This window comes from Prionailurus bengalensis, chromosome B2, assembly GCF_016509475.1.
Source record: "Prionailurus bengalensis isolate Pbe53 chromosome B2, Fcat_Pben_1.1_paternal_pri, whole genome shotgun sequence".
Taxonomy (NCBI): Eukaryota; Metazoa; Chordata; class Mammalia; order Carnivora; family Felidae; genus Prionailurus; species Prionailurus bengalensis.
The window spans coordinates 66,221,470-66,248,182 of NC_057349.1; the positions used below are offsets into that span (position 1 = coordinate 66,221,470).

Here is a 26,713-nt window from a genome sequence, read left to right on the forward strand (position 1 = left end):
AATAAAGTTAGAAAAACACTGCATGTAGGTTTTAGCAATTGATAGCAATATACACATTTTACTACAGGCATTTAAGCATAAAATATAAGTAACAGGAAGGCACTTAATGAATGGGTTGCCATTCTTTCTGTTCTACAGCAGTGCTATCCAATGACCATCTGTGACGATGGCAATGTTGTATTTGTATATACTGCAGCTGAGAAACTTATTTTTAAAATTCAATTAAATGTAAATAGCCATATGTGGATAGTGGCTACCATATTGGACAGAGGAGGTGAACAGGAAGCAAAAAAGAGAAAGTTGGGTTGAATCTAAAGGGATCTACTTCACTTGCAGGTGTGGAGAAATTTCTTGAGAATTGAGACAAGCAAGCAATGGAACAGGACAGCACCTTCCAGCAGTAGCTGCTCAGAAGGTATTGGTAGAATTATCCTGAATAGGGTCCTGCTACAATGTAATTTCTCAAGTATAACCTTCAGCAACTTCCAGGGTCCCTGCTTACTCAAGATCTTAAAAAAAATGAAATAATTGTCATAGTTTAAAATTTACCTTGATGAAAGCAGTCTGAAACACACGATTATTTAAGGTAGCTTTGAGTTCTTTGATTTATAGCTCCTCATTTAATATAATGATGCCAGTAAATGTTTTTGGATTGAAAATTAAAATGTATTCACTTAGAAAAGGGATAGAGACTTAAAAATATTATTTTCACTGCAAACTTGGAGCCGAAAACAAAATGATTTATAAAATTCTGGAAATGATATTCAGCAAAGCAAGCCATTTTTAATGGTTAAGACTAGGGTGGAGATAATAGGATATTATAAATATTAACCCGCAAAATACATAGTTCAAAAACAACATTTATTTGTTCATTCGTTTGTTTATCTATCTATCTATCTATCTATCTATCTATCTATCTATCTATTTATATTTGAGAGTGCGAGCAGGGGAAAGGGGCAGAGAAAGACAGATAGAATCTCAGACTCCATGCTCAGCATGGAACCCAACATGGGGCTCAGTCCCACAATCTTGGGATCATTACCTGTGCTGAAATCAAGAGTCAGACACTCATCTGACTGAGTCACCCAGGTGCCCCAGATCCAACCATCTTGTATAGAAATGCACTACATGCGTTAAAACATAGTGTTTTAATATGTGAACAAAATAAATGACTAATATCATTTTTATTTTGCTTTGCACGTAAACACAGTAAATGATTGTAAATCAAAACAAACATTGATTCACTTCACTTACCTATAAGGCTAAACACTCTTCGGACACATATAGTTGAAAAATTCCATTTTGCCCTTAAATTGTCAGCAGCTTGACCAGATAGGATCATACATAACCAACAGCCAAAATAAGGCAGTGCAGATAGAAGCCCATTCTGGAAGGAATAAGAAGATACAGAATTAATTGGTGGGGGGAAGGGGAGTAAGAACCAAAACAATATTCATATACACACATTCACCACCACTCAAAAACAAAGGAAATTCATACAATATAGTGTTGATATTAATATAGTCCAGTCTGCTTGAGGTAATCTTGTTTTTTTAATAATTTTTTAAAAAGTTTATTTATTTATTTTGAGGTGGGGCAGGGGCAGAGAGAGAGAGGGATAGAGAGAGAATCCCAAGCAGGTTCTGTGTTTAAGCATAGAACTGGATGTGGGGCTGGAACTCATGAACCATGAGCATATGACCTGAGCCAAAATCAAAAGTTGAACACTTAAACGACTGAGCCATCCAGGCGCCCCATGCTCAAAGTAATCTTACATGTTATTTTGGGACTTGGGGTGCAGTTTCAGTAGGAGAGGACAAATCTTTCTATTACATTAGCCTATAGATTTTCCCCATTGAAAAGTTTTTGTCAATTTTCACTTATTTATACATACTTATATATGTGTTATATAATATTTATATTTTAAGTTATATAAAATTATAATATACAAATTTACTATAAATATTCATAGTTATACTTAAAAATTATATTTCTATTTAAAATTCATATTTATATTTTAAAATGGTAGATTTATTTTACATATAGATATTTATCTTTATATAAAACAGAAAATATAGATACATTTATAAATTATATGACTGTTACAGATTATATATAATTATACATACTTATATTTATAGAAATATTATAAAATAACATGCAGATACAGAAAACCACATGAACCGAATGTTTAGCTTAATGAAATGCTCAAAAATGCACATTGTCTAAATCAGGTGTACAATGCATCACCACATGCTTTGAGCAGAGGACAAAGGTAGTGAGTTGATAGACCTCTATTTTTCCCTCTTCTTTTCCTTTAAGTTGCCACCTAAACAAAATGAAAGCACCAGAAGATATGAAACAGAATTTATCCTGGAAATGTGCTATACTATTTGCTTTGTAGGAAATGATTTGGCAGTCAAGTTTTTAGGAAATCCCAAATTCTGTAAAATGAAGAACACATACGTGGAGAAAGGAAAATTCTTTCTTCTCGTCATGTTTCCCCAGCATAAACACCTGAGGTGCCAAAACTAAATGACACAATTCTGATAAAAACAAAGGTTTTTATAGTATGAGAAAGATGGGTACACCTGTTAGTCTTTTATAAACACACAAAAAAGGTAGAAAGATATATTATCAGTGATATTTAAATCTTCTATTTAAGTATCATTAATGGTACAAACCAATAAAATCTGCTAATATTTTAAATTTAAGTATGCTTAAGAAAAGATTTAGGGGCAGCTGGGTGGCTCAGTTGGTTAAGCATCCAACTTCGGCTCACGTCATGATTTCACAGTTTGTGGGTTTGAGCCCCACGTCAGGCTCTGTGCTGACAGCTCAGAGCCTGGAGCCTGCTTCGGATTCTCTCTCTCTCTCTCTCTCTCTCTCTCTCTCTCTCTCTCTCAAAAATATTTACAAAAAAGCTTTAGAAAAGATTTAACTTTTTTCATCATAGGTTATAGTCATCTGTATTGAAATGTTGTCTATTTCCAATTCTACTTCTGTAGCTAAGATTTTTGTTTCTTTCTGGTATTAAGCTGAGTAATTTCCTCTTTAAATTTTATTCTATTTAGATTTCTGCATAGCGGGATCGCTTCTATCATTATTTGTGGCAGAATCCTACTTAGGAATAAACTATAGCAAATGGAGAAGTGGATTTTCTGATCTTGGTCTTGTTGCCTGGTGGGATGAGACTGATAATTCATCAGAGTTACTGAATTTTTCCACTTAAAGTTCAAATGTTAAAAACTTTCCCAACAACCTAAAACTACCACCTTCTACAAATTATTATAAATCTTCAACATTTGTATATCCATGAGTATCTTTCACAGTTGTTAAGCTTTTATACTCATTTATTTAAAAAATTGATTCTAAAATATTAATATCCAGAATAGGATAATAGATATTGCCCCAACTCTCACTGAACTGTAAGAAATAGGGATACTAGGGCCACCTGGGTGACTCAGTTGGTTAAGTGTCCAACTCTTGATATCAGCTCAGGTCATGCATAACCTCAGGCTTGTGGGATAGAGCCCTACATTGGGCTATGCTTGGGAGCGTGGAGCCTACTTGGGATTCTCTCTCTCCCTCCTTCTGCCCCTCCTCTGCCTGTGCATGCGTGTGCTCTCTCTCTCTTTCTCCCAGAATAAACTAAAAAAAAAACAACAAAAAAAAAACAACAAAGAAAAAGAAACAAGGACAGGAAAAAGAAAAGAAAAAAGGGAAGAAAAAAGAAGAGAAAGGGAACAGGAACACTAGAACTGGGAAAAACTAAGAAAAAAGAAAAGTAAGGATAACTAATGAAGCTAAACTTCTATGAAAAAGCAAGCTTATAACAAAGGATCAAGAGCTTTAAATTTTCTTATTTTTATTTTTTTATTGTTATTTGTTAATTTTAGAGAGAGAGAGCATGAGCAGGGGAAAGGGGCAGAGGGAGAGAAAGAATCTCAAGCAGGCTCCATGCTCAGCAAGAGCCTGATGTGGGGCTTGACCCCCTGACCCTGAGATCTTGACCTGAGCCAAAATCAAGAGTCGGACGCTCAACCAACTGAGCCACTCAGGTGGCCTAAAAAAGAAATTCATTAAAAAAAAAGGCTCTATACAATTAGAGAATTATTTTGAAAATGTGTTCACAATTCTTTGAATTTGGAAAGAAAATACCTTTTGGTATAAGAATGCAAGATAAATGATTCTGGTTTTAAAGTCTCTCATAGAACTTAAAAAAAAATCAATGAAAAATGGATGAAGGCAATTAAATGCACAACACTAATTGATATTTCATTCTTTCCATAGTTCTCTCAGGAAAATCTCAAACAGAAGCATCTGTGGAATGATCTTTAAATTTCCATGCAATTTGTCATACAGTAGATTATAGTCAGGCTCTACTCACAGAATGCTTAGGAAAACAAGATTGCTCATGAGAAACTCACCCCATGCTATTGCCAAAGCTTCGTTTCAGGTTAACTTCTGTCAATGCAATTTGCGGATATATTTGAGTATAGATGATCTTGATTTTCAACAGTAGCCAGAGTTCTTCCCAGCTTAGCTGCTTGGATGCAGTTTAAGGTTCGGTCCATGGCCAGTGTTCCCAGTATACTTTGGAAGACAGGTGACTGGAGATTCACTTTAACGATGTTTAAAGCTGTGTATCTGTCTGTGTAGCCAATGCAATTGTGCAGTCAGCCCTGCTGCCTTCACATTCATCATCCGGGCTGCTTTTTTACTTCCAGGGCCATCTTTCATTTTGTGGCTGAGTTGTTCCATTGTAGAATATACCATATTTTGTTTATATTCATTAGCTGATAGACATTTGGGCTGTTTCCACTTTTTGGTTACCATGAATAATGATGTTATGAACATTCAGGCACGTGTTTTTGTGTGAATATATGTTTTCAGTTCTCTTGGGTCTATATCCAGGGGAGTTCTGGGTCTTATATTAACTTTATGTTTAAGTTTTTGAGGAACTGCCAAACTTTTCCACAGTGGCTACACTACTTTACATTCCCATCAGCAATGTATAAGGGTTCCATTTCCTCTACCCTCTCACCAGCACTTGTTATTTTCTGGTTTTTTTTTTTTTTTTTTTTTTTTTTAATTCCAATAGGTATGAAGTAGTATCCCATTATAGTTCTGATTTGCATTTTCCTAATGATTAACGATGTGGAGCGTTTTTACATGGACTTATTGGTCATTTGTATGTCTTCTTTGGAGAAATGTCTATTCAAATGCTTTGCCCATTTAAAAGATTGGGTTGTCTTTTTATTATGGAGTTGTATGAATTCCAGAATATATAAGGAATATATTTTTTATATTCCTTATATATTCTAGATCCTTATCAGAAATATGATTTGCAAATATTTTCTCCCATTTAGTGGATTTTCATTCATTTTGTGTGTGTGGATTTTCATTCTTGATGGTGTCTTTTGCATCACAAAAGTTTTTAATTTTGATGAAATAGACTTTATGTATTTTTTTCTTCGGTGACTTATGCTTTTGGTGTGCCAAGGGCACAAGGATGTACACTTTCTAAGAGTTTATTGTTTTAGCTCTCACATTTATGTCTTTGATCTTTTACTTTGAAGGCAAAACACCACCAATTTTCCTTATAAACTGACTCTTTCTGTTCAGGCTTTTCTTCAAGCTCTTTAAAGACAAAATCCATCAACACAGAGATTCTGACAGAAACTGCCTCAATCTGATGGGTTCAAAAGAACCGGCAGTTTCAGGAAGGCTCTTCTTATACAGCTTTGCAACTATAGCTCTGCCAGTGCCTAAATAATGCTGCAGAGCCACCTCAGGTCTCCCAAGTCCCCTCTCAGCTGCCAGCGAGTTCTACCGCCGTCCCTTTGAGAAGTGAATACGGGTACACTTGAATTTGTTGTCTGATATCCTGGCATGTTACTAGGGACTAATAAGACCTTTACGGTTAAGGGAGATACCAGCCCAAAGGTACCTTGAATCAAGAATTAACACACACTGAAAAAAGAAGGAACAGTTGTGAAGCAAGAAGAGCAGTTCAGGATATGAGAGTAAAATGGAAGATACAAAATAACAATTTTATATAGATAAAAACAAATTCTGTCTGTAGTTTAAAAATGTACACTTTATACAAGAAGGAGATGATTCTTTTTTCTTACCTCTTGAACATTGAACCTTAGGATCTCCTTCATATAAGTAGGTAATAACGTCAATAAAGTATAAAATGTCCAGTTGTAAGAAAAATGTGCAACTACAATAGCCCAAAGAGGTAGTGATTTTAGCATGGGTACCCATGGCACTGACTTCTGTGAAGAGAGCTGAAAAAAACAAAACAAAACAAAACAAAATGACAGGCACAATTCATGTATGCTATGTTTATATCTGTACCTTAGCAGCCAAAATTCCATCCAGAACACATTACCAGCCTTGACTAGTAAATTTCAGAGTTTTAAACCACCTCTTTCAAAATATTAAACAGCAATAAAGAATCCATGATTCAGATTAAAGAAAAAATAGAAATGTAATCTTATAACTATAATGTCAACCCTAAACATCCCTTACGAACGTCAGAATTCACTTGCAGTATTAATTTCTCCATCTAGAAAATATAGTTTCATAATCAAATTCAGAGGCTGACATAAGGGCAAAGGAATGAGATTGGAAGTCCTCTTATAATTTATATTTCACTATCGAATCTTTACTCAATGATAATGATTTATAAGAACTGTGCAACAGAAAGTTTGTTTACGTAGCTTCTGGAGAAATGGTCTTCAAAGTAGGGTGTAAGCACCTTAGGGGATACAAGATGATTAACTGTTGTGTGGAAAAACATATTAGAACTTCTATCTATACTCACTTTTATTCTAAAACAAGAAACTCTATTAATGTTTAATACATAGGTTGGCCTTGGAGTGTATTAATCACATATTGTATGGTCTCCCCAATTCAAAGGGGTTAATGGGATCCTTACTTTCTGGTTTGCTCTCAGTGTACCACAACATATTACAGTTTTTACCTACCTTTTTAAGTGGGTTTATGGATTTTGTTAGCCAGTTTTAAATAAAACAAATCTACAAAATTGACAGTGTTTTCAAAAAGATTCTTACAGAGCAAGTCATAGAAGAGAATCCTAATAACATAGGCACAAAGGAACACTAAGAAAATAGTGAATCTGACACTTTTCCTCATATGAGTTCTTTGTCAGCTACCTCACCAAGCAAATAATAGTAGGGTCATAAAATATAACATACTCAACACTGCTCCCATTAAACAACATTACTAATTTTTATGTGATAAAAAGGTTTTCCTGTTAAAATTACAAATTTATGTACATACTGTTTATTTCATTTTATGTACTCTTTAAAAAATCCATTTTTGTATATGTTTTATGATACATATAAGTACAGTAGTACATGTATGTAACCATGAATAAATATACCTTTATTCAGAGTGTTAGCTCCCATCTTTTTATTGATGCGTGATTAAGAAGCCTGGAATCCATTAACCTGGAGCATCAGATTATTACATTTCCTGCACACTGAGGCTCTGTGGTTTCTCAAAAGCTAATAAAGCAATCTATGTTTCTGCCTATGAACCCTGCCTCCAGGGTTCACTGTTATTTCAAAAAGAGGAAGAGCTAGTATTAACCTTCTTGTGGCTTTTTCTTTTTATTTGATTTGGTAGCTACACTCTTATGCTATCCACTTTGTATCAAAGGTGTAGGGTATTTGGCGGAAAAGGAGACGGAACATTTATTTTTTTGTTGCTAAAATTTTTAAAAAATGTTTATTTTTGAGAGAGAGAGAGAGAGAGAGAGAGCGTGAGGGAGGGAGGGGCAGAGAGAGATGGAGACACAGAATCCGAAGCAGGCTCCAGGCTCCGAGCTGTCAGTACAGAGCCTGATGCGGGGCTTGAACCCACAAGCCATGAGATCATGACCTGAGCCGAAGTCAGATGCTCAACTGACTGAGCCATCTAGGCACCCCAAGGGAGCATTTCTTTTTACGCAGCAGCATATATTATATTGAAGTTATGTTCATCAATGTCTGTCTCCCTCTGGAGATCACAGGTACCAGAGGAACCATGTCTTGTTCATTTTCTTTCTCATGTTAATTTTTAAGTCCTCAGTATCTGACAAAGAACCTTTCTTAGATCCAAGATTTAAAGGTGGAGCTTCATATAACACATCATTATTTTATGGCATTTTCTTTTCCTTTTCTTTCTTTCTTTTCTTCTTCTTTTTTTTTTTTCGTAAACTCTCTGCCCATTGTGGGCAAACTCACAACCCTGAGATTAAGAGTCACATGCCCCACCAACTGAGCCAGCCAGGAGCCCTTATTTTATGATGTTTTCAACCACAACATCATCTGGTTTAAGAATGCAGTTTGGGATTCTGTGAAACATAATTCTCCTGACTCCCCTTGCTTCTGAATATTCCATTTTCTGAAGCATATGGAAAAACAAATTAACCTTAAATTTAGATATGGAAAGATTTAGACACATATCAAGGTAGAAAAAGAAAGCAAGCTTTTTTCTGTTTTTGGTTCTTAAAATTTTTTTTTTACTGTTTATTTTATTTTTTTATTTTTGAGACAGAGACAGAGCATGAATAGGGGAGGGGCAGAGAGAGAGAGAGGGAGACTCAGAATCTGAGACAGGCTCCAGGCTCTGAGCTGTCAGCACAGAGCCAGATGCGGGGCTCGAACACACGAACTGTGAGATCATGTCCTAAGCCAAAGTCAGACGCTTAACTGACTGAGCCACCCAGGCACCCCTGTTTGTTTGTTTAAGTAGGCATCACATGCAGCACGGAGGCCAACACAGCTTGAATTCACGACTCTGAGATCAAGACCTGAGCTGAGATCAAGAGTTGGATGCTTAACTGACTGAGCCACTCAGGTGGCTCAAGAAAGGAAGCTTTTAAAAAAATCTAAATAAACGAAAATTTTCATGAATCCATAAAAAAATAATAAAAATGAAGTATCGAAATAAGTAAGCTGTTGACCGTCAATGCTAAGAAAATATGACAAAACATAGCAAGTTTTTATGGCAAGATCTGTTTACAATGCATTAAATTACTTTTATCTGTTCCTTAGGGGAAAAAGTGGGTGATTCATCTGATTAACATCGCAGAGGACTCAAAGTAACTTTATTATATTATGATTTCTTCTGAGTTTTTGCCAACCTTAAGACCAAGATATGCCATATTTCTGAAAGTTCAACAGCTTACAGAAACATTTGTAGCAAAATTTAAAACCTTAAAAAGAGGGGCGCCTGAGTGGCTTAGTCGGTTGGGCGTCCGACTTCAGCTCAGGTCATGATCTCGCGGTCCGTGAGTTCAAGCCCCGCGTCAGGCTCTGTGCTGACAGCTCAGAGCCTGGAGCCTGTTTCGGATTCTGTGTCTCCCCCTCTTTCTGACCCTCCCCCATTCATGCTCTGTGTCTCTCTGTCTCAAAAATACATAAATAAATGTTAAAAAAGAATTAAAAAAAAAACTTAAAAAGAAAGGTGAATGAGTGTTTAATTGCTGCCTATTTGTACTCTATATAAAATTTGAAAATATCAATAATAAATTAATGGGCAAGGAAAGTTTTATATAAAATATTTTATGTTCTTAAAATCAATAAAATAACTATGAAGTCATTAATAGTGCTAAAGAAAAAAACTTTAATTTTTCCTGACTTTTCATTTTCTTCTTTTATTCCCCCCAAAAGACAAATATTTTGTTTTCATGACTTGAAGATTTATTGTATTAAATTATGACAGACTTTTATTTCTGACATGCTATTGTGCATTATTAATATTACATATTAATACCATATCATTTTTTTTCAACCAGGTAGGTCTAAATCATATTATATATTATAATAAATGTGCTGTCTTCCTTATTAAATCACACTCATTTAAAATACAGAAAAGGGGGTGGGGAGGGGTAAAAAGAAAAGAGAAAAATAAACAAACAAATAAATAAAATGTAGATAAAAACACTAGTTTCTTAACAACATTTAGAATGTGGCTATAAGATTTTTCATAAATAACACATTTTATTTTCTCTTAATTAAGAAGACAAACTTAAGACTTACTGATAATCATTACTTTAGAAGGTTTAAAGCAACTTATAGGGGCACCTGGCTGGCTCAGTGGTAGAGCATGTGACTCTTGATCTTGGTGTTGTGGGTTCGAGCCCACATTGGGTATAGAGATTATAAAAGTAACTTTTCACATATTTAATCTTGAAAGAATTGTAATTTTTCAGACAAAACAAACCATTACTTCATATATTTATTTCATTTGCCTGCTCTCTACTTTGCCCAGAGCATGCACAATAGAAATATCTATTAAAAAAATTGGTACCTCAATTCTGGAGAAGAAAAAGTTCTGAAATTGTTTTAAAAATGTGCCAAAGTCCATACCTGATTTTTTAATGATGAAAGAATATATTCTTTTTCATGGCGGGAGATTGCCTTGTGAGTTTCAGGCTTATCACTAACTAACAAGATCCATAAAATAAACCAAATGATGCCAACTATACCTTAGAATAGAAAAATAAATTAAATAAAATTAGAATGCACCAACAGCAATTTTAACATGTCTTGAAAAAATTATGGAATCATAAACTTAGTGTAAAATTGGTTTCAGCTTAATGCTGATTTCAAGTTCCACTCATAGTTTCTTAATGGGATATTTGCTATCTGTATCATCTCCTATAAGTTGGGAACAGAACAGTTTTAACCACATGAGTCTGCCTCTCAGAGTTTACCAAATATTTTAAAAAATAAATGTCCACAACCTATTATTTCCACAGGTATCTGGTTTTGCTTGATTTGTTTTTTGTTTAGATTGCAGATGTATTTTCTGCATGAAATGTCTACATGGCAATCTCATTTATTAAAGACATGAATCAACCTGCTAATGAGATTGAGAAATGAAAAGCCCTGGGACTGAATAAAAAGAAAAAAAGATTAAAACTACCAAGTGAGGGCATTCTACTTTGCTTGAGAAAAAAAAAAAAAAACTTTTCAAAATATAAATTTTTATAATAACCAACACAGTAATTTTTGATATTTCATATGGCATTAAAGTCTTGAATTCAACAGCAGTTTCTACTGAGAAATATTCCAAAATTAACATCATGTTATAACTAGATCATTTTAACCATATAAAGTTAAAAAACAGATTGTCAGTATTTTAGAACTTTGTACTTTTAGGAGTTGGTAACCTCAGTGATTTGGAATATACATTTTTAAACAATTATTAGACTTCTATTACATTTTGCATTTGTTACATTATGATTTAAGTTAAATTTTTGAATAAGCTTACCAAAAAGGTAGAAGACATAAGTCCAATTCATATAGAAGCAAATTATTCCAGAAAGAGGAAGAGAAATTACTGTCCCAAGCTGTGCTCCTAGAACAACAAAGATTTTGTAAACTTTAAGGAGAAATGAACAAGGAGGGGACAGATTTATTGCTTAAAGGAGATGGCTAACAGATTCTCTCAAGGAATCATTTACTAGAAAATCCACAGTTTATAAAATGTACACATTAATATGTAATTACATTAGTTACAACTATGTAGCTGTTGATGAATTAGAATGTATCATCAATATAGGACCTATCATAACATGAGCTAGTAAATAACACATTACTAGTAAATGTGTTAGAAATCCAGGTGTTTGGGGGAAGGTTCAAATATGGTCTCTAAGGCTGATAAACATAATGTACTGCAGTATACTTGATGATATAAGAATGAAGCTTTTAGTAATGTAATTTGCCCAAAATATATTACAAACAATTGTTTCAGATAAATAAATAATGAAATTCTTTTTTTTTTTTTTTTTTTGAGAAAGGGAGAGCATGAGTGGGAGAGAGGGGCAGAGGGAGAGAGAGAGAGAGAGAGAGAGAGAGAGAGAGAGAGAGAGAGAGAATCTTAAGCAGGCTCCATGCTCAGAGCAGAGCCCAGCACAAGGCTTGATCCCATGACCCTGGGATCATGACCTGAGACGAAATCAAGAGTTGGACACTTAACCGACTAAACCACTCAGGTGCCTTGAAATTAATTTTCATCATCAAATAGAAGATATCTTAATAGGTACAGTGGCAGCTAAAATAATCAGATATTGTTTCTGGTCTCAAGTTTTAGTCTTATGTAGGAGACAAAAATAAACAAATAATTATCACATCTTAGAAAGTGTTAAGTGTCACAGGGCAATGTGGAAGTTCAAACATGGGACAGATTACCTCTGACTTATAGAGGTCAGGAAAAGATATATGAAGCAGCAATAGATTTTGAAAGACGGGTGAGATTTTTGTCTTGTAGAAACAAGGTAAGAAAGATGATATGGAGGCAGATGTAATAGGATGAGTAAAGGAATGGATGTAGGGAAGCAGAGAGTGAGTTTGGGAACTTCACTCGGGTAAAGGAAAGGAATAGAAGGTAAAGGCTGGAAAAATAGGTTGGATAGTTACTGAATATCTACTTTACTTCAGACACTGTGTCAGGACCAGGCTAGTGGAAATGAAGTGGTGAAGACTGTAAAGAATCTTGACCCACAGTTCAGGCTTAGACTTTACTCAATAGGTAAAGAGGAACCACAGGTAGTACCTGCTCATGAACTATCATCAGATTTCTCACATCAATCTCTACATCGATGTCAGAATCATTTTCTTAAAATGTAAATCGAATCATGTCTCTCTCTTGATTCAAAACCTCTGATGTCTACCCATTGTATTTTGGAGGAAAAAAATCCCAAATCTACTTTTCTTCCTGTGGCCTGTAAGGTCTGATATAATCTGGCCCATGTATATTTCTCCAACCTCATCTTATGTCATTATGCCCTTTATTCATTAAGTGCTAGCCACCCACAGTGGTTTTTCATTTCTTTGAACTCTTATGTTATGTCCTGCCTGAGAGCCCTTGTACATGCTGTTCTGGTTGGCTGGAATGCCCCTCCTTCTGCTCTTTGCATGACTGATTCATTCTTATCCTTCAGATTTTAGCTTAAAAGTCACCACAGAGAGGTCTTTCTCAGCCAATGTATTTAAAAGCAGTCAGTCCAAAAGTTTTCATTCAGTGTATGATCTGGTAAAATTATAATTCATATGTAAAGCTTATGCTATCTCACCCATAGATCAAAATGTTGGCAAATAAATGCAGAGAAAAAAGATGTATGAAGAGAGAGACTGAGAATCATGATATGCTCTTTAGACAATCAAATGAGAAATCAGAAGGGGCACCTGGGTGGCTCAGTTGATTAAGCATATGACTCTTGACTTCAGCTCAGGTCATGATCTCACGGTTTGTGAGTTTGAGCCCCACATCAGGCTCTGTGCTGGCAGTGTGGAGCCTGCTTGAGATTCTCTGCCTCCCTCTCTGTCCCTCCCCTGCTCGTGCTTTTTTTCTCTCTCAAAAATAAATAAACATTTACAAAAAAAAAAAATTGAAATCACACTTTAAGGACAAAAGTGTTCAGCTTTCCAGCTATTGGACCTTAAAAAAGAAAAAAAAAAAAACAACCTGTGGCATTCATATCTGAATGAGCAACATGTTTTGAAATAAATGACGGCAGATGGAGAAAATGATATTAGTTAAGTAAGCCGCATTGCTATATGTTAAGCCAAAGAAAAAAATTAATAATAAAATTATATCTCTAAAACTTAATTTTCACGTAAAGGAGGCATCTAACATCATTCTGGTGTGCAGGTGTTTTTGTTTTTTTTTTTATCCAAGGCTGATATACACATGTAGCAAAATTTATATAAGAATAGTTGCCTTACCCGCATATGAAATGCTAAGAAGCTTGCTTCGTTCAAGAGGGGGAGCCCAAGAAGACCACATGGCATGCATAGCTGGAAATGTAACACCCTGAGGAGAGGAAAAAGATATTTCTGCTGAAATACAAGGTAGATTTGTGAATGTTTTAAATTCAGTTGAGTATTTTGTTGTAAGAGAAACTTCTGGATAAGAATCAAACTAGAATCAGGTTCCATGAAGTGAGATGCCTCTACAGTCTTGAGTGAAAATACCTTCTAGTGAAATACTTTCAAAGTCTCAACAAAGATTGATTCTGTCAATTGGCTTGAGGACTCCAGGGTAAGGGTTACAATAAATCTAAAAGAAGGTACTGAATGATGACATAAAGGAATCCCTCTCAAGGTCAATTTTATTCATTTATTTTATTAATGGCCTGAATGAAATGGGAATATTACTACCAATATATAACTTTAAAAAATGCTGACCTAATGCTTTGGCATACTGGAAGAAAATTCAAATTGACCTTAATCAACAAGAAAAATTGTCCTACAAAAAACCCCGATGAATTGAATTAGAGCATTTATAGTCTTCCCCCCCACCCTCAGTGATAACTAGCCTAGTAAATGCCAATTACTGATATAAAGGGGCTGGAACTGGGCAGGCAGGAGAGTCACAGAGACTTGGGAGAGGAGGAGATGCTGGAGGAGAATGGGAGGGAATAGATTTTGGTATATTCAAAGAAGTGGATTCTTGGCTCTCTTTGGCCACTAACTGCAGCTTCACAAAGATTAGTTAACTTCCTGGAACTTCAATTTCTTTACCTGTGAAACAAATACAATACTTCCTATCTTGCACGATTGTTGTAAAGCCAATAGCTGGTGCTATTATTAGTGGAGATAAGAATAAATGCTTTAACACTTTGTACTTTCTGCTGATTGCTTCAAAAACAAAAAAGGGAGCAAGAAATACCAACAGAAGGCACAAATGATTTAGGCAGCATTGCAAGTTGATAAGAATTTGTATCATAGAGCAACCACAGGATGAGTCATTACAGAATAAAGATTAAGGTGTTGGGAAACATCTACAGAGATTATGTTGTAGAAAACTTCATTATAAAACCCTAGGGACAATGTAGGTATATTTATGGTGAATCATGCTAGGGAGGAAAGATGCTGACTTAAGTTTATGGATGAGGCAATGTACATATGATATATACTGGAGGAACAGAGAAATACAAAAGAACAAACACAACTTCTGTTTAGATGTAACAAGGTTACTTGAGAGAGTAGTATTAATATAACCAATATACTATAATGCTAAATTAGTGGCATAAACAGACAAGAAGCTAACATATGGGAATACATTCAGCAAGGCTATTCAATATCTGGATCAGAGAAATTATGCTGCAACGAAGTATATTTTACTTAGGTAAGGAGAAGAGGAACCTGGTAATAGGGGAGTAATTCTTATTTTGTAGTCAAAACAGTTTATTTAGTACATCTCTATTTGATAAGGACAAAATAAGATTGCTTATTAAGTGATCAAAACTTAAATTTAAACAGTATTTGGCAATCTCTAAAGCACTCTAGCAATCATTATCACATCTGAGCTGTGACTGAGGATGGGGCACGTAGTTTAGTCCCAATTTTAAAAATGATGGAACTGAGGTCTAGAGATTAGGGCTTACCTACGGTTTCACCATTAGATAGATACAGTGGAGTTGTTATCCAAACTCTGATCTTACGACTCTAGTCAGTGTTTTTCCAACACAGCATGTACATTGCTACTACTAACTTTCATTTAAAAAAAAAAAAAATTTTTTTTTAATGTTTATTTATTTTTGAGAGAGACAGAGCATGAGTGGTGGAGGGGCAGAGAGAGAGGGAGACACAGAATCCGAATCAGGCTCCAGGCTGCTTCTGAGATGTCAGCACAGAGCCTGACACGGGGCTAGAACCCACGAGCTGTGAGATCATGACCTGAGCTGAAGTAGGACACTTAACTGACTGAGCCACCCAGGCGCCCCTTAACTTTCATTCTGTATACCAAACCCAGAGGACACTATTTCGTTTGGGTTAAAGAAATGTTAAGAGCAAAATAAATATATGCTTCCATTTCATAGGTAGAAGCGCAAAGTTAGAAACAAAAAGAGATCATTATTTAAAGATAGAGGTATATATGATGAAATGCAAAAGAGAAGTGGAAAGGAAATGAAAGATAAGGAATCAAAATTTTCAAAAGTGATAAAAATCTTAGGAGTAGAGGAAAAAACAGATAAAAACTGATAACAATACTCAAAGCAGCAGAAAGGCCAGAAAAATCATAAAACCAAAGATAGTTATAAAAAATGATAAATTATTTGTCTCTAAGTTCCAGAACCAGAAAAAAGAACAAAGAGGAAGCTCTATGAATAACAACACATTTAAAAGTAAAACAAGGCAATTTGACAAACCATTGTGTAAAATGTGTTTTAGATCTGGGCAATCAATTAATGATAAAGCAGAGATAAACCAGCAAAAATTCAAGAGGTAAAGATGGTCTACCTTAACCGTTTTAATAGTCATTTCTTTTCTTCTCTTTTTCATTTTTAAATGTTTTATTATTTATTTTTGAGAGAGAGAGAGAGCGAGCGAGTGAGCAAGCATGAATGGGGCAGGGGCAGAGAGAAAGGGAGACACAATCCGAAGCAGGCTCCAGGCTCTGAGCTGTCAGCACAGAGCCGGATGCGGGGCTTGAACCCACAAACTGCGAGATCATGACCTTAGCTGAAGTCAGATGTTCCTCTAGTCATTTATTTTCTTATCTCCTGAAGTAAGAGTCAGAAGACCTGTGAAGTGTTCCCTGGGAAATGTTTTCTCTGAGTTTTTAGCAAAGCTTCCAGTTTCATCATGTTCCCACCTGACAACCCATTGACCTCACTGATATGAAATCAACTCGAATTATTTTCTAGTTAATCACTTCTCTTTTTTTTCAATTTGAGAGAGAGAGAGGGTGTGTACAGGGGAGAGGGGCAGAGAGAGAGAGAGAGAGAGAGAGAGAGAGAGAGGGAATCTCAAGCAGGCTCCAAGCTCAGCATGGAACCTGAAGCAGAGCTGGATCCCACAACCCTGAGATCATGACCTGAGCCGAAATAAAGGGTTGGACACTCAACCAACTGAGCCACCCAGGCACCCCATTAATCATCCTTCTAATTAAAAAATAAGTCCTATCTTCTGATGTCAACTGTTGGTTTATATTCATACCAAAGAATGATAATTTTAAGGAGGTAAGAAAGTGATACGGGCTAAGAGGAAAAACAAAACAGAGAAAAAGATTACCTCTCCTAGTCCTTCTAGGGCCCTGAGTACAATGAGGGCTCCAACTCCAAAATCTGCAGCAACAGGAGTGAACAGGGTGAAGATGGCTGTGCCAAGGATCCCAAATCCTAGCAGCAGTTTCCCGCCCACTTTGCTGGCAATATATCCTCCAGGAATCTGGGTGATGATGTAGCCATAAAAAAAAGAACCGAGAATCCATCCTTGTGTTTCTGCATCCCACTGGTACCTTTTACCCTATAAAGAGCAGGAGGATAAAAACAAGCTTTTAAGACCTTGACTAAACAGCTCTTTTGTCTAATTGGCATCTAAGTACACATAAATGTAATTTTGAATCACTGTTTTCGAGTGAAGAACTTGCAAACTTTCTACTAGGTACGTGAGTCACCACAACACAGACATGCCACTTCTAGAAGAGAATAAAAATAATTGAAAGCCGTAAACTGCAAGAAGGCTCGCTATTTTATGAAACTAGACTCTAGGATGAGTTGTAGAGGCTTTGTAATGACCATGACCAAGAAGGACCAAAAAACAGGTACAGGTTCAATCCAGAAATTCTACTAAACAGAATACTGTATGGGCTGAGCTAGGCTTTGGAGCCAGGCCTGGGTTCAAGCCTCGCTCTTTTACTTACTGGATTTGTGATCTGGGAAGTTAAATGAAAAAGGCCTGACACACACGAAGTGTTCACTTAATGTTGGTTATTAGTATGCATAAATATAGATCATTAATATCTCCCCAATTCAGAACAAACACTTGAACAAGCATAAAGAACAAGACGAAAGAACAAGAATTTAAACCAAGCCATAAACTTCATGTGAGTAGGAAATGTCTTTTAATTAGTAGCAGCACACAGTAAGGTAATGATGAAGATTTAGTGACTAATCAGAATATCTGACATCTTTAATGCATGTAGTTGTATCACTGAGCCAATGTGTCAAGAACAACTGCAGGATTTGTTTTTACTGCTGATATAAGGCAGATGAATACAATTTAGCTAGGTCAACAAAAGCACTTGCCAAAGGGAAAGATACAAAGCACCCCTCTAATTATCCTTATTTGCAGTATTAATTTGAAGCTTATCTGTGGAATTATTGGACTTCATGAACTGTCCAGCAGTTATAAGTCATAGGTTGAAGTAGGAAAAGTGGGTGATGTGAACCCAAATAGGAATTCAGCAACATTATTAAGGTCAAATAAAAATTTTTTTGGTAAGTCACTATTTTGTATGTATGCTTGTTTAGGCAAAAACTTCCTGTGCTTGAATGCTCTTGTTTATAAATGGCAGAGGAGACTAACCCAAGTGTGATCTGGCTTCTTTGTGAACCCTGGGAATGGATGAAAATATGCTCATAAAAAAGGACGCCAGCCTTTTCTCCTTTTCTCTCTGTCTGATAAGCAAAATAAAGTGTTTAAAGTATATAAAACTCAATTCTGAACAAATGATGAGCACACACTTATCAATTCTACTATAACATGAAGCAGGCAAGGTGACTTAAGCAGTTTAGGTTAAGCATAACGTAAGTTTTAGAAAAAGAATGTCCTAAAAGACTGACCTGTTCTTATTTTTCATACTGCAGATGACCGAAGCTTTCCTGCAACCATAACCTTTTAAGCAAAACAGCTATTGAACAAAAGTCCCATAAAAATTATTCAGCAACATCTAAAACAATCAAATTTTCTGGTATGCTAAATGGGTTTTTCCAAATTATCTTCAAGGATGGTTGGTATGTTTATAGAGGAAACTGAAAAACTACTTTTCAAACAGATCAAGGTGTATTACACCAAATAGCAGTAGCTGTAGTTATGTTACTGTTCAACTAGTTCCTGGAAAAACACAAAGGAAAAAGACTCAGCTTACATGAATCAAGTGTTGATGGTTTCTATAGGATGAAGAAAGACTTTTCAGTATTTTAACTTGGTCATATTTTAGGAATAAGACTGTTTATAAAGTAGCACTTACCGTTTGATTATGAAGAACTTTTATGGGAGCAGAATGCTCTGCACACTCCTTGGAAGTTTTATTATCTGCTAAAGTCGTATTTGAATCTATCATATCCACCAATGCCACGCTCAGATTCACCCGTAATGCATAGAGAACGAAGAAACCAAAAAAAGCCAACACTGCTAAGTTATAACGAGCAGAGCCGCACACTGGAGCTGAAATAAATATTGGGGGACAACTTTCACTAGAAGAATAACTTAGATGGTATTGTCTAAATTACTAAAAAGGTTACTTTTTAGAAGTACACAAATTCATAAATCATGAATATTTTTCTGAGAATAATCTCAGGTTGAGCGTATCTGAAAACATTTATCAAAGAGAATTTGTTCTCAGCAGCTGTAGTTTTGATAAACATGTAACACATGAGAGCCTGAACTATAAGACAGATTTTTAAAACACGAAGGCAATAGCTTTACCAACTCTGCTCAGAAAGATCTCCATTACAGCCTCAGAACTGTCAGTTGATAAAGATATGAGAAAAACAGATAAGGGGTTTAATGGCATCACTGTTTCTGAAAAACTATCTAAATCATGGCCGATAAGTACTAGAGTATTCACCACAGCATAGCACACATACTACTGACTATGGATTAGCGGCCATCTCACTGTAATTGTAGCACAGCACAAAAATTTCCTGCCAAGGCTAGGGCCTGAAACTCCTCTTGATAAATTTCTTACCTTGAAAAGTATCCTCAGAGGCTGGGTTTGAATCAGAAGCCATGATTAACACTTAAGGTCCTCCTAAACTAAATGTGTTTAAGAATCCAGAAGCAAACTTGCAGAAACTATGACAGTTGCAGCATCTGTGACAGTTGCTCAGTTGATCATGCTTAAAGGGCCCACATTAAAAAAGGAAGTAAGTGAAGGTACCACAAGGATAAAAAAAAATGAAGGCGGAATGGCTGGAGGAACCAATGAAAGAAAGATCATGTGAGAGGAGGAGTTTTGATCTATTTTTTACTGTAATTACAGGCGTATGCACATTATTCTGTCTTTTGCTTCTTTTACTGAGTTGCAGAATTGGAGAGGGGACAGGAATTTAGGAAGTTAAGGTTGATTGATCCCTTAGTGACAGAGAGAGTGGCTAATCCAGGGTCTTACACCTTTAAGTTTGGTAAGCACTGAGAGAGAAATAGCTGTTGAAAGACATGAACATCTGTTTTACTTGGTTCAATACCTATGTATGAATATAAGTATGCTTTATTTGGGTAATTACATATTAATACTACATACACATTTTTCCCCTACTCAGGAATCCTGGTGTTTTCATTTACTTACCCTCAAACAAAAATATATTTTTCAGAGTACAAAGGTCTTGGTACTGATTCAGACTGACCGATTCAGACTGAAGCATTAATGAATATGGCATGACTATACTTAGGGATGTTCTTAAATACTATGATCAAACTCACTTTCCTATAAGCCTTCAGACACTTAACAACTGCTATCAGTGTTTCTTCTGTGTAGGCATTACATCACTTATGACAGAACTTTTCAATTGACTCCTTTTGGAGGAGTACAGCTATTAGAATTATGGCACCACTGCCATTGTTAGACCTAGATCTGTGAGAACTGTATTTCTAAAGCTCCATTCATACTGTCTGTGTTACCTGAATCTAGAAACGTTTGCTCTCTGCTCCAACCAATGGGCTGCTATCTAGTTAGGGAGGCTTTGGATAGTGCAAGGCATGTTTTATCATTGCTCTGTGCCAGTAATACAAAGAAATCTGGATGGGGCCTCATAATCTTGCCAAATTTGGACAACCAAAATGTGTTACTCGGTGTAATTTGGAGTAAGAAAACTCCAGATATATGTACTGTCTGCGTTGCCAAAGTATTATTTACAAAGTTCATTACCTACTTCAGCAGAGGAGTGACAACAGGTAATTGTGGTTTCAAGAGCTTCTCTGGTTGCTGTGTGTAAATTACAAAGGGAGAAAAGTGTGAATCATGGTAGAAGATGTAGACTCAGAAAAATCACTTAAGGGACTATTAGAGTTTTTCAGGAAAGAGATGGAGGTGGCTTTTTTTTTTTTTTTTTAAAGTTTATTTATTTATTTATTTATTTATTTATTTTTTAAAAAAAAAATTTTTTTTTCAACGTTTATTTATTTTTGGGACAGAGAGAGACAGAGCATGAATGGGGGAGGGGCAGAGAGAGAGGGAGACACAGAATCCGAAACAGGCTCCAGGCTCTGAGCCATCAGCCCAGAGCCTGACGCGGGGCTCGAACTCGCAGACCGCGAGATCGTGACCTGGCTGAAGTCGGACGCTTAACCGACTGCGCCACCCAGGCGCCCCAAGTTTATTTATTTTTGAGACAGAGAGAGACAGAGCATGAGTGGGGGAGGGTCAGAGAGAGGGAGACACAGAATCTGAAACAGGCTCCAGGCTCTGAGCTGTCAGCACAGAGCCCGATGAGGGGCTCCAACTCACAGACTGCGAGATCATGACCTGAGCCGAAGTCAGCCGCTTAACCGACTGAGCCACCCAGGCGCCCCGAGATGAAGGGGGCTTTAACTAGGATAAAACAGAGGCAATGGAGAGAAATGGGCAGATTTAAGATAAATTTAAAAGCAGAACTGACTGGCCTTGCCTACATATTAGATGTGGCAGTAAGTGAAAGGAAGGGGGGAAGTTACTAGTAATTCAGCTTACTAATTAGTCCAGACAACTTTATTTTATGCTATTCTGACTTGTAATGTTATTACTCCTTTCTATCCTATTTGCAGTTACCATATTTTATTGTAATCAGTTTCTCCCCATGTGATGCTTTATTTGGACTATGACATACCCTTTTTGTAAAAAATTTTAATGTTTTGTTTTTATTTTTGAGAGAGAGAGACACAGAGACAGAATGCAAGTGGGGGAGGGGCAGAGAGAGGGAGACCCAGAATCTGAAGCAGGCTCTAGGCTCTGAGCTGTTAGCACAGAGCCCAACACAGGGCTCGAACTCATGAACCACAAGATCATGACCTGAGCCGAAGTCAGATGCTTAACAGACTGAGCCACCCAGGCACCCCTGGATTTTGATATACCTTATCCTATGAAGAAGATGTAGGGCTATAAGTTGGTGGTATTACTTGAAAATATGACAAAGAAGTTATGGATCAGGCAATTTTAACTTTCTGGGGGCACGGTCAATAATCAGAAAACAAAAAAAACCACAGATGTCGCAAAGTATATGACTATGAGGTTTTAAGAGATACTAAAAATACATGGTTGCTACTTTATAAAAATGGTTATTGCTTACAAATCAGTCAGAAAAATTTTATTTCAAGAAAGTATGATGATTAGACAAGATGTGCCTGTGAATTTGGATAATGTTTGAAATTGGTCCAACAAAAGAACGCTTGCATCATGAAGAGAGAGAACATCCATCGGGCGTCTGCCACCTTGAAATCTAGTTCAAAGCAAAATCATGCTTGCATAACGAACAGAGGACCCATCAAAACAAACACCAGCTTCTAAAATATGGTTTAAACTTAGGAATGTGGAGTGGGTGTACTTGAAAGAACACAGTCTAATTTAGAGAAAAGCAGACCTGAGAATGAATCTCAGTCCTGAATCATCGTCTGTGTTTTTGGGGAAGTTACTTAATAGTTTTCATTTTCAGGTTTCTTGGCTCTTAGAATGAGGCAACCACAATGCACCTCACTGGGTTGTGTGCGGATTAAATGAAATACTCTAGGGAAGTTATGGTAAACACTCAGTAGAAGTGAGTTCCTTTCCTGTTCACCCTGGATAAAGTTATACCAATAAGATAGAGTGCCACCATATATATGTGTAACAAGAGGCAAAGGAGTCACATTAAATTGCTTGTGTGTGTGTATGTGTGGGTGGCGGGTCGGGGAAGGCCTCTTGGAGAAAGGACATTTATACTTGTCTTCATCAATGAGTAGGAAGTCACCAGGCATTGAGAGTGAAGGGTAATTGTCTGGAAGCATCATCCATGTGGAATAAGGAAGAGTCAATCTCATCAACTAGCACACGGCAAGAGAAAATAACTCCTTGAGGCAGCAGTGAGGAGTGAAAGTGATATGCCCAGAAGGCCAGGTTTCTGTAGAAGCAAGGATGTGTGGGTGGAGGGAAGGCTGGTGAAAAATCTTAGAATGCCAGGCATTTATTCATTGTGGAAGGGTTTGGCAGTGGGAAGAAGCAAGGAAGTACTGACTAGTGAGGGAGAGACTCAGGTGGAAAATTCATGGTTGGGAGCACTGACCCATGCAGATGATGATTTTCCCTAAAGGAAGGGGGGCACTGGACACAGTGAGCACCCTTGGCCCAAGAACTGCATTACAAAAAAATTTCCTATTAGGGTGCCTGACTAGCTCTTGATCTTGGGGTTGTGAGTTCAAGCCCCATGTTTGGCATAGAGATTAAAAAAAAAATAAAAATCTTGAATGTGACTGGGTGGCTCTGTCGGTTGAGTGTCTGACTTAGTTCACATCATGATCTTGTAATTTGTGAGTTCGAGCCCTACATTGGGCTCGCTGCTGTCAGTACGGAGCCCTGCTTCAGATCTTCTGTCCTCCTCTCTCTCTGTCCCTCCCTTGCTCACACTCTCTCTGTCTCAAAAATAAACATAAAAAAAAAAATCTTTAACATAAATACAATGTGTTTTGCCTTTAAAAAGGGTAATATTCAACTAGTCTTACTCTGCCTTATGGGTAATTAATTCCTGATAAATCTTTATGTATTCTTAGCTCCCAAATTAATACCCATTTATGTGAAAACACCAAATTCCACTAAAATGGATTCAGTTACACAACATGACCCAAATGACCCAATGACCCAAGGCCATTTGCCTTCGTTCTATATAACATGGTTGCTCTCTCCCAGCACGCCATACCTTACATTTAATACACAAAGTATATTTGTGAAACTCAGTGCTTATGTAATTGAGCCCTGAATGTAACCCCTGCAACAGAACAGTAGAGGCAAAAAACAAAAGGAAACACCACTCTCCCCATTAATGAAAACAAAGCATAGAATGAACTGTTACAAGTTAGGAATCACAAGTTCCAATAGAGTGTGACCATGAAGAATGGGGACATCATTTTACTGTGCCGAGGTTCTCTGAGGAATGCAAAACCCAAATGGTCTTCACTGATAATAACGATAATGATAATAATAGTAATAGTAACATTTACTATGTGCCAAACTCTTCTAGGCACTTCCTATTAGCTCATTTAATCCTCACAATAACCCTGTAAGTTAGGTATACTATTTTCCTTGATTTATTGATAAGGAATGCATAGAGAGCTTAGGTAATTGCTGAAGCTCACAGAACAAGTTAGCAGAGCTGAGTTTGGAAGTTAGTTAGGCACTCTGGCTCCAGATCCATGCTCTGTCTTTAAACACAAAGAAATGTCTTAGAAGCCCTAAAACTTGTTTTTCCTGAGTGAACACATTTTTGGTGCAACAGTATTTTTTTTTTCTAAAAAAAAATTTTTTTTTTCAACGTTTATTTATTTTTGGGACAGAGAGAGACAGAGCATGAACGGGGGAGGGGCAGAGAGAGAGGGAGACACAGAATGGGAAACAGGCTCCAGGCTCCGAGCCATCAGCCCAGAGCCTGACTCGGGGCTCGAACTCACGGACCGCGAGATCGTGACCTGGCTGAAGTCGGACGCTTAACCGACTGCGCCACCCAGGCGCCCCGGTGCAACAGTATTTTGATAACCCACTTACTCAAATACAAGGCACATGTCATTCATACAAAAGTAAACCTTCAACTGGTATAAAGTGTGAGGAATGCATTTTTATGTGTGGGAGGGGAAGCTTTGCTCTTCCTTGCTTAGTTCCCTCCCTTCCTCCTACCTAAATTAAGCAGAAAAATCTATAGACTTCCTATTGTTTATCAGTGTTGGGCCAGCTTTTCCCCATCATTTTGGTGTGCATCTCTGAAATCCACCAGGCTGAGTAAAAGCAGATGCTTAAGAGGCAAACAATAATTGGGTTACTGAAAATTCCATCATATTACATCAACCTGAGTGGTACTAATTCTTAACACTAAAGAAACATATCTTAATTTTAGCTCTCTTAATAAAGAAACACTATGTATAATTTAAAACCATGTTCTCTTACTGATGGTGGAGTAGGGAACTTGTAAATTTGTGATGGATCAAGTAAAAATGATTAAGCATTTTTCAAATACAAATTTCTCAAATATAACACAAATGTGGCTACATGCAACCTTTGGGATGTAACCTCTGTGGCCCTCGGATGTCTATGTGTACAAGGATGCACCACCAGATGGTAGTTTCTAAGTTCTTTTTACTACTGTAAAATTTTACAACTGATATTTTATCAGCTTTTCTCTTCTTAAAATAAGAAGTATACACTTAGGCATAGATAAGGTACAGACATATATATTTTCTCAACTGCAACAGAATATAGTAATTTCTAGGGAATATCTTGATTATGGCATTTGTTTCTGTATTTCCATAATAGATTATTTTACAGAAGAAAATTACAGAAAGCTAACAGCTATGCCACAGAAAAAGTGCAGTTTACGGAACTAAGTCCAATTTCTAGGTAAAACGTCACTGGTACAGTATTTACACTGAGCCTCCTCTAAAATAAGCTCCCAGCTGCTGGATGGAGCTCTGACGTTGCCACATCTACTGCCACCATCTGGTAATGTTAAAAACAAATAAAAAAGATACCACAGGACTACCCTATTCTTGGTCAGGAAAAGTCAAATTTCTAATTCAACTCTGTTTCTCATGCACACATCTTTGAAACTACAGAATGCCTGCAAACGGATTTGTTCTTTATTTTTAATTACTTTCAAAGAAGTTACATTTAAAAATATTAAATAGAAAAAAAATAAAAATATTAAATAGTAATATATTTTAACTTCCCCAAATTCACGGAAGATACGTTAAGTACTTCTATTTGTTGCAAGCCCTTTGACAAGTTATCTTAGAGCTTTATAGATATCCTATCTTGAGGATAACTAAATTGTTTTCTAACTTAAATCGTGGACTGCTACGATGTAATCGGAGACTACCATACGGAAAAAAAAAATGTGTGCACAAGTTCAAGATATTCGCTGGGTTATGCAAGTTTTCCTCCATATACACACAACATGTTAACCTCAATCCTGTTTTTCGGTCTCCCCTCTCCGCCCCAGGAGCTACCAGATTACAAGTTGGCGGACAGCAGCTGCGGAAACCTGGCGGTGACAGAGAAGGAGACCTAGCAGTTCCGTCCAACCCTTTGCCCACCCATCTGCAGCCATCTCTCCCAGTTTGCTCTTACACCGGGTCCTCTGCCCGGCCCTTTGCCCATTGATTTGCAGGTTCTCCTCCAATGCATTCTTCCACAGGGTGCCCCGCTTGATGTTATCGAAAACTGCCAGGAGCCCAGCGCCTGCGGCGCCCAGCAGCTCCCGCCCAGACCCTTCAGGGCTGCACCTGCCGAGGCCCCACCCGAGACTTCAGCCCTGCCTGGCCTCAAGGTCCCCGCCAGACCCCAGAGCAGCTTCTGGGCACCTGGGCAGGAGGGGGCTGAGCAGGGCGGGGAATGGATTCCGCTCCTCGAATTCCCTCGCGCCTTGGCTTCCCTTTCTCAAGACCCCTTGAGGGGCAGCAGCTCTGGTCCCATCTGCCAAGGACGAGCATACCCTGGCCACCCCCGCCCTCGGACAGCTTCG

General features: G+C 37.1%; 1 protein-coding gene across 4 annotated transcripts in view; it reads right to left on the minus strand.

Moving 5' to 3' along the window:
• Positions 1-26,713, minus strand: part of SLC17A5 (solute carrier family 17 member 5) — a 50,393-nt gene that overhangs the window by 23,472 nt on the left and 208 nt on the right. For 2 of the 4 annotated variants that reach the window (XM_043591825.1, XM_043591828.1), the window contains exons 2-8: positions 19,009-19,205; positions 17,049-17,282; positions 13,755-13,842; positions 11,299-11,385; positions 10,392-10,510; positions 6,138-6,296; positions 1,255-1,387 (exon numbers count right to left, since the gene is read on the minus strand). In XM_043591825.1, the coding sequence (XP_043447760.1) occupies positions 1,255-1,387; positions 6,138-6,296; positions 10,392-10,510; positions 11,299-11,385; positions 13,755-13,842; positions 17,049-17,282; positions 19,009-19,205 (1,017 nt within the window). Of the gene's footprint in view, positions 1-1,254; positions 1,388-6,137; positions 6,297-10,391; positions 10,511-11,298; positions 11,386-13,754; positions 13,843-17,048; positions 17,283-19,008; positions 19,206-19,728; positions 19,875-26,713 lie in introns of those variants that run through there. The other 2 variants (XM_043591826.1, XM_043591829.1) reach the window with 2 other exon arrangements.